Consider the following 15,264-nt stretch of genomic DNA (forward strand, 5'->3'; position numbering starts at 1 on the left):
CTCTCTTGTCTTCGAAAATGATTACAATTGTTGAATTTTGAAGCATTTGGGCAGTAATAATTGAGCCTTAAGGCATGGCATAATCAAAATCATTAAGTGAAGTGCTGAATTTGCAAATTCCGTAAACAAAATTAAGCATTACTCAGTAAGTATTTTAGCTATAATAACCATCGGGGTGTTGTTTTGTTGAAAAAAACGTTAAAACTTGAAGGAATTAGTTATAATTAGCGTCTGACCCTCTATTAGGCACAAAGGCCTAAAATGTCTTTATTGCCAATTTTTTTACTCGCTATTTTAAATGCACATTCAGGATTCACGCAATTGTAAATTTGCTAGATTTATTTATCTAATACTAAAATAACGCGAACACCATAAAAAAGCATGAGAAACTCAATTATCATGTTAATAATAAATATCTGCATCTCGGTTACCGTTCACTTTAAACAGACACGAAATTTACAAGCGGTGATAAGGAAGATCAAATCCAAGGCAGAGGATAAAACTCAGAATAAAATTAATTTGTTTTTGAAATCAGTCCTTAATGTATTCAACAGCTGTCGCTGATGTGAACGCAAGGGTATACTAGAAATATGTAACTTCGATATCCGGCAGCCCCTTATTCTTGCAAAAAAACGAGAAAGTTCGGGAATATAGAACACCAACTTCAGGATATCGCCGCCGAAACAATCGCGGTGACAAAGACAATCAGCGATTATGATGAGTTAACTATTAACCAGTAAAAAAAAAACGCTTTATTGGCGACTATTGAATGTTTCTAATAATTTCCAAATGGAGTATCGACCTCCGACGTTCTGGATCCCTGTTATGTATAAAAAAATATTCAATATTCGACTATTCGGTATTCGTTAAAAATAGGCAATAATATATGTGAAATATTAAAATATGTTTCGCATGCTGCTCTCAAACACTAACTGATCTAGGGTGGCAGCCCTGGGCAGCAGTCGTCACGCTTTTAATCATATCCTAACCAAATTGAATTGATCGCTAGGTGCCACAAGAGATTAAGGTGAAATCGAAATTGTGGCGTTTCACTTCAGCGTTATCAAAACAAATTAACCAGTTTACGTTATCTTGGTGCGCGCTACGCAGTGAGTAAGGAAAGGTCGGTTTTATTTCGATTTTCCGTAGAGACGTTACAAAAAAAAAACCAAGAGCGAAACTTGGAAAATAGACATAAAGCTTTCTATAACTTCGTCTGGCGTCGGTAAAAAAATTGCAGTTTAATCACCACGAACTGACAAAGCCAAATCCAGAAAGTTTGTGCACCATCCTGTTATCGATATCTTGGCGTGAAGACAGGGAGATGAGTTCTGGGGATGCAATTGAGTCTTCTGGCGTTGTTAATGGTTAGAAGTTCCTACTTCAATAGCACTTATTTGTTTGTGACTTGCAAGCAGTACTGCAGTACCGGTAGTTTGACTAACAACTGAACAATGATAATACAAAAATATAGACTATATGCTATTTCTAATGATTTACTTTCTTTGCACTGTTTACTGGGAGTTCATTAAATGGGAGCCTATGTTTTTTGAAATTCGAACAGTTGAACTGGTCGAAAAATTGGAGTGAAACCCATACTGATACTGCCATATAGAGTCATCAAATCCAAGATCTAGGGGTTTTCTATGCCACAGGTCTGCAAGTACGGTGTCTGAGCCAACTAATTTAAATTGACATTAGTCTGTTGGTTTGAATCTTTTCGGTTTGAAATTCCAGCATTCTGAAACTCACATCTCTCTGTCCCTGGTGAGTGAGTAGCGACAATACAGCAATACCTGTTTATTTAACTATTTTTACCAGCCATAGCCTACCACAGTACCAGGCCTTGAACAAATTACTGAATTCTGAAATTAGCAATTCATCAGATAAGTGGACATGTTATCTATGAGTTAGGTTAAATTAAATGATTAGGCTGTTGAATTACTATTGTTTCCCTAATAACTGTTCTAAAATCCTTTCAAGGCACTGCAGCATCAGGTGGAGATGATAAGAAGGATATGATATATCCAAAAACATTTTCTGGCGTGTCGTTTGGCGAGGTGAATCATTTTGTGAATGCAGATGGTAATTATTTGTTTTGCAGATATTGGAAACCAGAAAAGGAAATCAAGTGAGTATTACAAACTGATTCTAGTTAGTTTTTGCTATTGCTACCATGCTTTATCATAGTAAATCATATAAACGATTTGTTATTGAAATATTATGAGATCAAATAGCAAATGACAAGATATTCTATTTCTATCTCAGTGCAAAAGTACTCGAATAATTGTTAAAGGTTGGCGTTGTTGTTCTCAATTATTTTTATTCTATGTTCAGTAATTAGGAAAAAATTTTAATAATTCTTATTTGAGATTAAATAATTCATATTATATAGCTACATTATCCTTTAAAGATGGCTTTTGTATACAGAAAGGATCCTGATTTGGATACTACTGCTGTAATGAACACCTGTATAAGTATCAACAATACTCCTGAATCACATAGAACAAATATAAATCATATGCTTTTGACTTACCTTTTACAGAGCCTTAGTGTTTCATGTTCATGGTTATGCAGAGCATTGTGGACGATCAAAGGAATTGGCAAATAAATTGATGGAAATAGGAGTTTTATCATTTGCGCATGATCATTGTATGTTCATATTAGTGGGTTTTAGTAATTTTTACTTTTCGTCTTATCTGCTGATCGAATTATTACTATTTTTGTCAAAAATTATTATATATTATATATAAATATAATATTAATATAATACTGATATTTAAACTTAAAATACTTATTTAAACATAAAGTGTATTTGTTGTTCATAAATATTTCTAGATATGCTTTAAATATTGTATCTAACTGCAGTTGATATGGTAATCAAAGTTGAATTTAATCAAAATTTATTTATTCGTTACCACAGATGCTCATGGAGAAAGCCAAGGTCTACGTTGTCATGTGATGGACTACACAATTCTAAGCAGAGATATATGGCAGCACATTGATTTGATTCGACCAGGATACCCCGATCTCCCTATATTTTTATATGGACATTCAATGGTATGTCTTGCCTTTCATGTTTCTTTTCAATGAACTTGTTTGCTAATATGTCCACTGTGCAATAATAGGTGGTGACTGAATCAAACTGGAAAAGATGCAGTTATTAAATTTGATAAATATCGAATATTGCTGTTGTGAACTCGTTATTAATAGATAAATAACGCAATGACAATTGAAGCTATCAGTAGTTAGACATATATTTTGATATTCATTTCACAAGACTCCTAAAATAATATAGGTATACTTTTTTAAAGCTTTTACGTTAAATTATCTATTCTTTAGGTGTTCCATAAGTTATTTCAATGTGAAGTTACTCAACTTTTTAGATTTGTTGTGTTTGATAGGTTGAACTATACCAAGTCAAATGATTTGGCTTGATGCATCTTCATCACCAGTTACCAAGTTGGGAAGTGCAGAATTTCTGAGAATAACTTTTGAATTTTTACTTCAGGGAGGTGGATTATCGGTACTAACGGCTCATGAGCGACCAAACTATTTTCGTGGTGTTCTGTTGTCTGCACCTTACATTACTCCTAGTCCAGATACCGCTACTCCCTTCAAGGTTTGTTCCCTAATATTTTTTTATACAATGTTTTCCTATGTCTACTAATCTACTACTAATTTTGGAAGTAACGAAGCCTTTCTGTTTCATCATTGCCTACCTAATTTATTACACTATGGTTGAGCCGATCAGCATCAGATTTGAATCCCAAGATTTTTAACCTGTGATTCCAAGATAATTAAAGCCAATGCTTTAACCACCAGGCCACCACATCCACACCAAGTATCGAAAAAATAAACTTGATAATTTTGGAGTATAATGTTTTGTAATTTGAAATTATTTGTTAAATGATCCATTGATCTTCAATAGTGTGAATAGTAAATGACAACATGACATAAAGGGCATCATTTCAATATCTATAAGCTTGTCTGTATTAAAGCATAAAGGTAATATTGCCTGTTACAAAAAATTGCTATACGGCTGACAGTTATAAAACCGAGTTAATCCACTTCTTTTTAGTTGTTTCTGGCAAGAGTTATAATCAGAGTCGCACCAAAACTGAGAATTGGGAAGCTTAAGCTAGAATTTTTATCAAGAGATCAAAAACAGGTGTGAACAAAATTTCATCATCCAGCCTAGTTAAAAAAAAAAAATTTGGCCTACCTAGTAATAATGTCACGGTTAAATGAGAAACTATGCAAAAACTTCTTGTAATAAAATATCCATGACTGAACCTTATCAATCGTTACATAATTTATATTAGTTAATTATGTTGTATCATTTGTATTAGATAAGCATTTTCCGTACTCACAGTGTACTGAACTTTTTTCCCATCCCCATTTCAGATAGACAATTATGTGAATGATCCTCTGAATGACAATGATGGAATGAGAGCTGGATTCGCCATGCAATTTCTTGCAATGTCGGATAAACTGAAAGAGATTTTACCCAGTTTAGACATACCTATCTTTGCAGCACATTCAGAAGCTGATGGACTATGTGACATTGGTGGAACAAAACTTTTAATGGAAGTCTGTAACAGCAAGGATAAAACATTCAAGGTAAAATCTGCTTGATTGATATAAAACTTCTTCTGTTTTTGATTCTGTTTGACTGGTAAAGTCTACTATTTGCTTTTTTGGTCTGCAAGAAGTCTTTAACATGTGGTAGAATCCTATATCCCTTGTGTTCATAAGATGTTAAAACTCAACCAAATCACCTATGTCAGCGGTTCCGAAAGGCGGCATTTGTGTGTGCCCCGAAAATTAACAGAAATATGTTAAACATAACTATTACGGTGTATGATTGAATACTTTACTTAATTTAAATGCTTATGTCATTTATTTCCTGTTACATATTATTGTCTGCATCTGTTGTTGCGTAACAATAGAGGTAGACACTACTAAATTTTTTAGGGCTTACATGCCGCAAGAAGTTTGCAGCAGTCTCCAAACTAACTCCTGGTTCAAAGACTTGAACTTTGAGAATATTAAATTTTTTATACTAAAAAGTTGGCGCACGAAAGTTTTCTTTAATTGTCTCTCGGAAATGTAGTCAACTTAATGCTCTGTGAGTTTCTGTCAGGAATTTTTATTTAGATCATATCAGCATTCAAAATCTGAAATTCGGACTCCTGACTATGGTTAAATTTAAAATTTGAACTCGAAATCAGTCTTCTATGAATTTGAAAATGTGACTCTGGCTTTGAAGAAAACATGCTAAACTCTCAGTCCACAGCCCTGATACTTATTTATATAAATAATTTGCATTACATTACAAATATTATTTTAATTTTATCAGATTTACAAGGATTGCATGCATATGTTAGAGCATGAAACACCGGAATTTGTTGAGGAATACTTCGCTGAAGTTTTGAAATGGATAAAGGAGAGAATATGAATTTAATGGATATTGCAAAATATTGTTGGAGCTATATGGTTTTTATTTATTTTATATAGTGCTGTTGTGTAAGAAATTTGTCACCACACTATCATGTAATCAAGTTTTTTAATTAACTATGCCAATGGTGCCAGAGTGATTGAAATCTTTAACAATTTCGAGAAGTTTGTATTTTTTATATGTTATTAGTCAACTGTTTTTAATATCTTATTTAACCTCTCCCTAAGTGTCCTAGTACAGTTTAATAGATATACTGATTTTTAGTGTTTATCCACACGAACACATGTTATTTGCATTCAAACCATAATAAATGCACTTCATTTAAAATTTTTACAATCATGACTAAGCTGTATTTTGATATTTAAAATGCACAAATATATAAATATATTAGAATACTGGTATGTTAGTTTTCAAACTTGCTTCACTGTAGCTTGCTCTGAGCTGATAAGAGTACATCTTAGTCTCGTATGAGATAGATATAAAATATGTTCTTCAACTCAATTCATTCATGGCTCAGGCTTGAAGATTGCAAAATTCATTCATGATTATTTAGATGCAAAAATAATCAAAGCACATTTACTTCCTTATCACTTCATCAAGACATTTTTAAAGCGAGTAGCAGTTTTAATCACCTTGTTAATATGGTGCCAATTATGTGTTTAAACCAGCTGTCATTAGTTGCTGTTGCTGTTGCTGTATAGGACTCATTAGAAGGAACCGAAATATTTTATTAGTTTTTTCAACATGATTTGATTTAAATTCTGATTGGTTGAAAATGAATGTATTTGGAAAATTATTCAATTTTTGTGAATTGAATTCTGATTGATTGAAATGAATGTATTTGGAAAATTATTGAATTTTTGTGACAAAAGTAGTTTATTTTGTCAAGCATAAGTGGAGGCAAACCTCATCTTGCCATGTTTGACTATAGAAAAATAGCTAAGATTTTTGTTTTAAATGCTATTTCATTGAATAATTTTTTTTAAAGACATTGACTGTTGCTTAAATTGACATGCCATCACTTTTGCCTCTAAATAGATATGACAGTGAATGCGAACTGCATGCATATTGAGATTAAGGTGTATTTTAATTTTTTCCTCCTGAAATGAGTGCAGTATATATGTTTAATGACCACCACCGGTGATACAAACAACCAAACAACTAAGATTGAGAAAACTTGAATTTTCATGGATTGAAATCTTGTGTCATATGACATTTCATGTGGTCTAAGTTGGACCTCCTCTGGCAAAGGTAATTCAACTAGGACTAGAAAAGTGATTGCACGACAATCAGGAGAGTTCAATAATTTTTGCTCGAGGATCTTGGCTTTGATCAGATGAAATGTACCAAAAATAGCAATACTCTTTGATTCATTGTCTATACTTAAAATGTTATCGGTTTTTCTGAAGGCCTATTGCCCCTGGAGTTATAAAATTTTCCATGCACAGTTTTACCTAAATTTATTATTCAAGCCATTTTATTGCGAAATTGAGTCGAACAATCAAAACAAAATATCAGGTTTTTATTGTGAAATTTATGTTGTTGTTTTTAGCATTATACTTGTATCATACTCATTTTTGTGTTTTGTCTGTTTTTCAAATGTTTAACATATATCCCAATTTTTATCTATACACATAATACTGTTTGTGGGATGATAAACTATCAAGTGCTGGTAGATATTTTACCTTTGCTGCCAAACATCTCAACATGCCACCTAATTTTGATAACACATTGAGAAAAAATATCAAATTATCGGTTTGAACCCCTGTACGCAAGGAGCAATGCAAATACAATTCTATGCTCGATATTCCAATACTAATTTTGACCAATAGATACACTCAATTATTAAATATCGATTTTTTGGGGACAGGAGCATTGTCTTCGTGTCAGTTAAAAGTAGTCCGTCCACTTAGATATGCTTTCTATATAAACACATATCACTATTTGTTTGTATATTATATACTGACGTTGTATAACATATGTTATATTTGAAATTTGTTTTCAATATAGGGATTATGTTATTGAAAAAAATCTAAATATATCGCGCCTTCGACAACTTTGTTTATCGCATTTGGCACATACTAATTATGGATGCCATATGTGGAATTCAGGTTATCTATCAAATCGTGTTTCACGTAATCGCTGATAGGTTGTGACTTTTGTACAATGGGTCATTCATGTTGTACATCTGGAACATTTGCCTTGCTAGCCAACTTATGTCCTGCCAGTTACCAAAGGAGAGGCCATGGTTCGATGATGTCTTTGCAGGGGCGTGCCAAACCCTTCCGCTGCCCGGGGCCAGTTTCTGATAATGCTGCCTAACCTTAATATTAATTCGTACAGTGAACAAATTATAAAGGTTGTTATGCACGAGAATTAATAAATTAAAGGCCAAGTAAGATGGAAACGTTTGTTTTATTAAATAAATCATCAAACTAAGCAACAAACTCACATTTACAAGAACTAAATCATTTATTAGCAAAAAACAAGTCTCTTATTTCTAAGTCCAATCGCAACTTTGCTATCAACAAATGTCTGAACGACCGCCCCTTTCCCCTCGTATGTCAGGAATTTCTTTTCGATGCTGATCAAAGATAAACTTGACAGGCGCCAATTTGACATCGAAGACATTAAATATGTTTACTTTGAGAAAGATCTTTCGCAATTAGTAGCGAATTGAGTAGCCAATTGTGAGTAATAAACAATGTGTAATGCACAAAGTATGAAAAACATCCCAGCCGAGCCCAATCTACGATGCAATAAAATAAACATTTATTGGAAAATCTCTGTTTCCACTTCGGAAAAGCGACGCAACATGAGACGTTTCAGCAGCCACACAGACAGCTTTTCTGGCATGGCTGTAAACATTACCTCGTTTTCCATTGTTGACTCGTCATCACCACAGTTAGTAACACAAGACTAAACACATAATGTCAGCTTTTAATTAATTAAAAACACGTCGATAAGAACATGTATAATAGCGCAAACTACAGCTCGGTTCTGCTTCTCTTATTACGCGCTGCCCGGGGCGGCTACCCCTTTTGCCCCCCTCTAGGTACGCCACTGTGTCTATGCTTACTAGTATTGGGTGGTCTGTAGAAGAGAGCTGGATAATCAGAATAACTAGAAACTGTATAATCAGTATTTTTTCATTTTAAGTGGTGGCGCGGGCTAGGCTTGCACGTAATTGACAAAAATCAATTCCGTAATTACGGCCAAATCGATTACGTAATGACCCCGTAATTGCGATATTTTTTCACACATTTAAACCTATCATAACAACCAATTGAATCCACTTCATTTTCGATTGGGACATCGAGTTTGGGTTTTCATATTCCTGGCAGTACTACACGCCGGCGACAGATGTTAAGACAAGAGTGAATTCAAATTAATTTTATTCTGATTTTTATCTTTTGTGCTAGCTTTGATTTCCTTTATCACCTTCTCAAATTAACCGTCCCAATTTTATGCGATCAATTTTATCATTACCACACTGGTATACGGATATTTATGAAACGATTGTTGACTTTTTTTAAATCGTATTAAAAAAAATGTCGGGTTTCCAATTCATCAATGCCACGACGAGCGTATTCTCTCGTTTGATTATACTTGCGCTTGCCTCGCGACTAAGACTTGTTATTGCGCCGTTTTTAACATTATTCGACTTTACTACCTAGTCAGCATTTTATAATGATTATTGATGCCGACTTATTGACGTTATTCCGATTACCATGCTTCATTTTACATTAAATCATTTCGCGGCCTAAATGTTGTAACATTATTTGCAACAAATTTAGATCAAATAATAATTATTTGCGCATAATTTAAATACCGTACCTATATGATATGGCTTTTCCGAAAATACAAAGTTATATCGCAAAAAAATGCATATTGTGACATTTATTTTGCACTCACGAAAAAATTAACTTATTTTTCTAACTCAAGTCGAAGATCCTATCGGCCAATATTGACACAAATTTGGTCGAGTGTCGGTGGTTTTCAATAATCAAAATAAGTTGCCGCATTTGGTAAAGACAGTTAATCATATTTGGCCGAAATATTGCGAGGCATTGTGGAAAATATATTGAGCAAGGACAAGTCCGGACTGATATAAAACGATAAAACCGGTAACAGAACATCAAGGTTTTGTAATTGAAAAAGGTTCTCGCACAGAATAAACACACTGGCTCATACTTGATATTTGATAGTAGTTAAATTGAGAATATTGAACTGTTAAAAACAAAAAAAGATCGTCGAAATTCTTAAATCTCGTTGCCTTGGTTAAATATAATCCAATGATCAGGACATTTTCAATTAAATACTGCACAAAGATAGTTATACATTAAAGATTTAGGATACAATTTAGTTTTTTTTTTTTTTTTTTTTTTTTAATCTACGGATCAGAGTTTTTCCAGTCTCGGATCAGTGTCTTAGACACGTCATATCGGTATTACGCTTCATAAGCATGCCACTGCGTAAGCAGCGGTCATATACATAAGGCGGCTTCCATATCCGCTATGTATTGCAAGGCTTCCGTACATATGCGAGGCGTGTAACCCGTACATATGCGAGGCGTGTAACACGTACACAGGATGACATCCACCGTGAAGCTTCCGATTCATCATTTCCGCGAAAATTTGAGGATGGTATTACCAGGTTTAAGCTCCCTTTTATGGTGAATGTAGGTAGGGCGACCTCTTTGGGTGGTAAAGTTCTTTTCAAGCATTGTGTCACATATTTAAATACCCACTTAAGATTGCTTTCCAATTTGCTGGAAAGCCAAGAAACTGTATGTCCGTATGTTTGTATTCCATTGTAATTAGAAATTCTGCAAATTTGTCTATTGTTTTTTGAATTATTTTATCATCGGTTGGGGCCAGGTATTTGTTTTGTATGTCCAGTTTGATTTTTGTTCCAATTATATTCTTCTTTAAAAGGACGAAGCATTTAGTTACTGCTATTTGGTGTGGGCCATCATAACTGTTGTAAAATATTTGCTCTCTGTTGATTTTTATGGGGGTACGTAATATGTCGCTAATAAAATTTACAGTTTTTCCAATATAATAGTCAGTTTTATTGCAGTGTTGGATAAGATGCTCCGTGTTGTCGGAAGGGGTTTTGCAGAATTTACAGTTTAATATCTTTAGCACTCCGGTTTGGTCGAATCTTAGGGACATTCCCCGCATGCGGTCGCCGAAGATATATCCTTCACGGACTATTCGGTAGGATAGTATTCGTTCCGCATTTGTGAACTTGTTTCTCAAGGTATTACTAAAGAGCTGAACTTCTTCCCAGTTTATGGTTGGTATCTGTTGGTCTTGTTCAGGTGCCTTGCTCTTAAGCTCCTGATAGAGGTGTTTGTGTCTTGCTGTTTCCCAGACATCCCGTGTGAGATCTATTTTACGGTAGAGGTCCAGCATTTCCCTCCATGTTGTGGGGGTTGTGTTACTGTGCGGCATCGAGTTGCTGTAAAGGCTTGGATTTATTTCTTTAATTTTTGACCCAAGTGAGTATAGGCCTTCGATATGCCAAAATTGATTGAGGTTTTCACCTCTCACAAAGGCTTTTAATCGTTCGATCTTACAGGCTTCCACTTTTGACTTTACATCAACCATTCCGATACCCCCACTCGCCACTGAGAGTTGGAGGTGTTTTCTCTTTATTGCCTCTATTTTTGCGGGGTACCATATAAATTTATGGAGTACGCTCTCGATTGATTTGATATTCCTTGAGGAGATGGTCTTGACCCGCGCATGAAATGTGATGATCGACATTATTAAGGAGTTGATTGCAGTTAGTTTGCCATACCAAGTCAGGTTTCTTGGTTTCAATGAATTTAGGGTCCGGGTTAGTAATCCAATTATCTCGTCCCACATTTTTTCCAATGTTTTAAGTCCAAAATGGATGCCAAGTATTTTGCAGTCCGGTTTTATATATTGGTGGTATGGAGATTTTGATATCGAGTTGAGCGCTATTTTGGTGATACATAATATTTCCGTTTTTTCTTTATTGATTTGTTGTCCGGCTGCTTGTTTAAAATTTTCTAGTTCTTCAAAGATTTTTGATATGGATATTTGATCCCTAACCGCAAAAGTAATGTCGTCAGCATATTGGTCTATTTTATGCTCATATGCGCCGAGTTTTATTCCTTTTATTTGCGAGTTTGTCTGGATTGATCTTGCGAGTGGTTCGACCGTTAGGCTATATAACATCATACTTAACGGGCATCCCTGTCGTATGCCGCGCCGTATAGTTATTGGGTTGGTTAGACGACCATTCACATCTATACGGCTATATATGTCCGTATACATGCTTTTTATGATGTTTAATGTCTTGCATCCCAAACCTATGTGTTGCAAGACCTCAAATACGAAGCTGTGACTTACATTATCGAAGGCTTTTAAGTTATCGATCATTACCAGAGAACCAGGGATGTTATTATTCTGACAGTGTCTTAAGATAGCATCTATGTTATAATGAATGTCGACCATATTCCTTGATTTGATTGAACATTTTTGAGAGGGGCTTATAATTGGGTCCATAATGGGTTCCAGACGATTTACGATAATTTTTGATATAATCTTATAGTCCGTATTCAAAGTTGTGATTGGGCGCCAGTTTTTGAGGTTTAATTGGTCGTTTTTTTTATACAACAGTTTTACTTTGGCAATTGAGGCAGATTTGGGTAGGGGGCCGAAAGAGACAATATTGTTTATAAGTTGCGTAAATTGAATTTGTATGGTGTCCCAAAAAGTAACGTAAAACTCTTTTCCTAGTCCGTCCATCCCAGCCGATCGGTTGTTGAACATCTGCTTGATTGTATGCAGAATCTCAGCGCTGGTAACGTATTGTTCTAGGCTGTCGTTATCTTGTTTTGAAATTTGAGTTGTTTCCATGAGTGAGAGATAATATTGTTGGTAGTACTCGGATGTTTGGTGTTCTTCACCCCATAAATTTGCGTAGAAGTTTTCTACCAGCTTTATGATCTCCTCCTCTTTGGTGGTTGACCTATTGTTTGATGCTCTCAGTTCCGTTATGGTAGTTTCTTTGGCTCTTTTTTTTATTCGTGCGAAAATAGTTTTTGTTGGCTTTTCGTTCTCCTCAAGGGTTTGAATATTTGCCATCAAGATATCCAATTTGTTTCGTTCTTCAGACAGTGTTTTTAGTTGCGATTTTAGGTTTTCTATTTTTAAAGTATTCTCCCTTTTCCCTTCATATATCAATTTATCCAAGTTTTTCCGTAATTGAGCCAAATTGTTTCGTTTATTATTTGCAACGTTTTTTTCAGTAAGCCATTGTCACTTTTTTGATTCTGTTCTTTACATAATCCCACCATAATTGTAGCGATTCAAAGTTTTGTATTTCGTTTAGAGCGGATGCATAGGTGTTTTTAATCACTCTAACGTAGGTTGGATCGTCATATAACAGAACGTTATTTCGCCACACGCTTTTTCCCCATCGGATTTTTTGAGCTTGTTTGAGTACTATCTGGGGGCACAACAGGTGATCTGACACTGTGTTTATTGTATGGGATATTTCTGAGACCATATGATCCAAGTTTTTCGAGTTATAGATGTTGTCGATACGTCTTCCCTGCGATCCGGTAAGGTGCGTAAAAATTTGTTTTTGGGGGTATTTTCTTCTATATGTGTCGACAATGTTGTTTTCCTGGATGAATTTTTTTAGAATTTTTTCCGGCGGCCGAAGTTCAAAATTTCTGGGGATTAGAACATCAATTGGCTCAAGCACAAAGTTAAAATCGCCTACCATTAATATGTCATATGTGTCTATGTAATTCTTTAACGTTACTACCAGTTTTTCACAAAATTTCGTTTTTTCAGGTCCGTTTTGGGCTGGGGCATATACGTTGAAAATTTTTATTGTTTGGCGGTCGATATTAATTTCTACGCTATCCAAGCGGTGTTGGATATGTATGGCGTAGGTGGTTGGCAAATTAGTGTTTTCAGATTTAATCATAATCAGAGTTCCTTGCTTGAAAGTCGTATGGTATTTGTCCAATTTATCCAGCGTATTCATAAATATGTTATATCCTAGTGCTTCCGCCCATTGTGTGACCAATAATTTGTCTATCTTGTGCACCTCTTGCACGCACAGGACATTTGGCCTCTCGTGGCCAGGCTTCTCAAGAGGGGTTGGGGGTGGAATCGGAAATTTGCGCGCAACATTCTTTGCGATTAAAAAAAACGATAACGAGATTTCTGTTGCGTAAGATATTCAAGCCATGACCGATGCAAGCATTTAAAGTGCCTTGTCGTAATAATTTAATTGTGCTCATCGTTACTCACGTTTGATTCGAGATTACTATTAGGATTACTGAAATGAAAGAATACTATTCTAAAATAACCTAAAATACGTGATAAACTGCCAACTATAAATAAATTAAAGTCGTATTTTTGCGATCCTGGGATTTGTCAAACTTGATTTGTTCTTTTGCACTCGAGATTATTTTTAAGCAAGATAACGCCGTTTGAAAATCACAAAGTCTGGTCAAAATACATTGCATGCGGCTTCGTCGGTAGTTTCAGAATGAAAAAAAGGTACATCGCGCACACAATTGGCTGTGTTTCGATTTCGCAGTTACTAACGATCAATAACTAAAAAAAAACCTAACATAACAGCAAACTTTGTGATTTACAATGCCTATAAAAGTGTGTTTAATCTGACGTGAAACTGCTGAAACCAAACTTATATTGAGATCTTCCATTTTAAGTTTTAATATTTCAGAATGTCGTTTTTCAAGAAATTTGAGATGCGGATTTACTACTTTATTAATTATTATTTTTAGCATTTCGTCGCCGATGACTATAATATGGTAACAAGTGTTTTACATTGAACTCATAATTCCCCACGAGAACAAAAAAAGCAATTATCGTCGTCTTTGTGGAACAATACATGTATATGCCGACGGAAATTTTTGATTTAGGGAGTATAAACATCGGCGTAAAAACACGTCATGCTGATGAAAACAATCGGCGATTATAACAAAATACATTCGCGCACGTTATCAGCGGCCTTTTAAGTCCTCCGAAAGTGTCAAAAAGGAAAAGATTCGATTCCTTATTTATTATTATGTTTGTCAAGTGTCAAATTTACAGCTCTAGTATACATAATTTATCTTTGAAATTTAGATTTATTTATGACTTGTATTAACCCTATTGAAAGAGGTTTAGCATTTAAATTGAGTAAATTACTTTAATGGAAATTAATGGGAAAGTAACAATTTTAACATTTCTTCTGGGGCTCCGTGAATATTTGTCAACCTTTTCGAGGGTCCGCGACACCAAAAGTTTGAGAACCCCTGCTCTACCTGTATCCCATGATTAGTTGGAAAGATCAACATACTCATAGAAATGCTGGTATTGAGAAGACGGATTTATTTTAATATTATATGTTTTCCATGAACTTAGGGAATCTCGCAATTGCAATTTTAACAATCTATCCGTTGCACAATATACTGATCTATTGTAGTAGTTAAGATTTTAGTTTTATCCAAAACCCGATGTAAGAAATCGAGATTCCTTTTCTTATGTGGAAAATATTCAAGGATTTCAATAATGATTCAAAGATTCCAATAATGCATGATATCGTTAAAAATATAACAACGAAACAAGAGGAGAAATTTTTATTTGGACAATATTTCACTAAAATAATTTTCAAAAAATTAGTACTCAAATTTCTCACTTATTGATTCAGTGGAAGAATATGCTCACTTAATCACTAGGATTCGGGTGCAGTCTTCTTTTTAAAGATTCAAAAGCTTTGGAGTTTCAACACAAAATAAA

General features: G+C 34.6%; 1 protein-coding gene across 1 annotated transcript; it reads left to right on the top strand.

Annotated features, from left to right (window-relative positions):
• The first annotated feature begins 1,023 nt into the window (after nt 1-1,023).
• Nucleotides 1,024-7,229, top strand: LOC120335549 (monoglyceride lipase-like). Its single transcript, XM_039403076.2, has 8 exons — nt 1,024-1,367; nt 1,984-2,131; nt 2,546-2,652; nt 2,924-3,060; nt 3,512-3,622; nt 4,082-4,171; nt 4,408-4,623; nt 5,363-7,229. The coding sequence occupies exons 1-8, from the start codon at nt 1,325-1,327 to the stop codon at nt 5,459-5,461; spliced, it is 951 nt and encodes a 316-aa protein (XP_039259010.2). The 5' UTR covers nt 1,024-1,324; the 3' UTR covers nt 5,462-7,229.
• Nucleotides 7,230-15,264: the final 8,035 nt, after the last annotated feature.

This window comes from Styela clava, chromosome 2 (genome assembly GCF_964204865.1).
Source record: "Styela clava chromosome 2, kaStyClav1.hap1.2, whole genome shotgun sequence".
NCBI classification, from domain to species: domain Eukaryota; kingdom Metazoa; phylum Chordata; class Ascidiacea; order Stolidobranchia; family Styelidae; genus Styela; species Styela clava.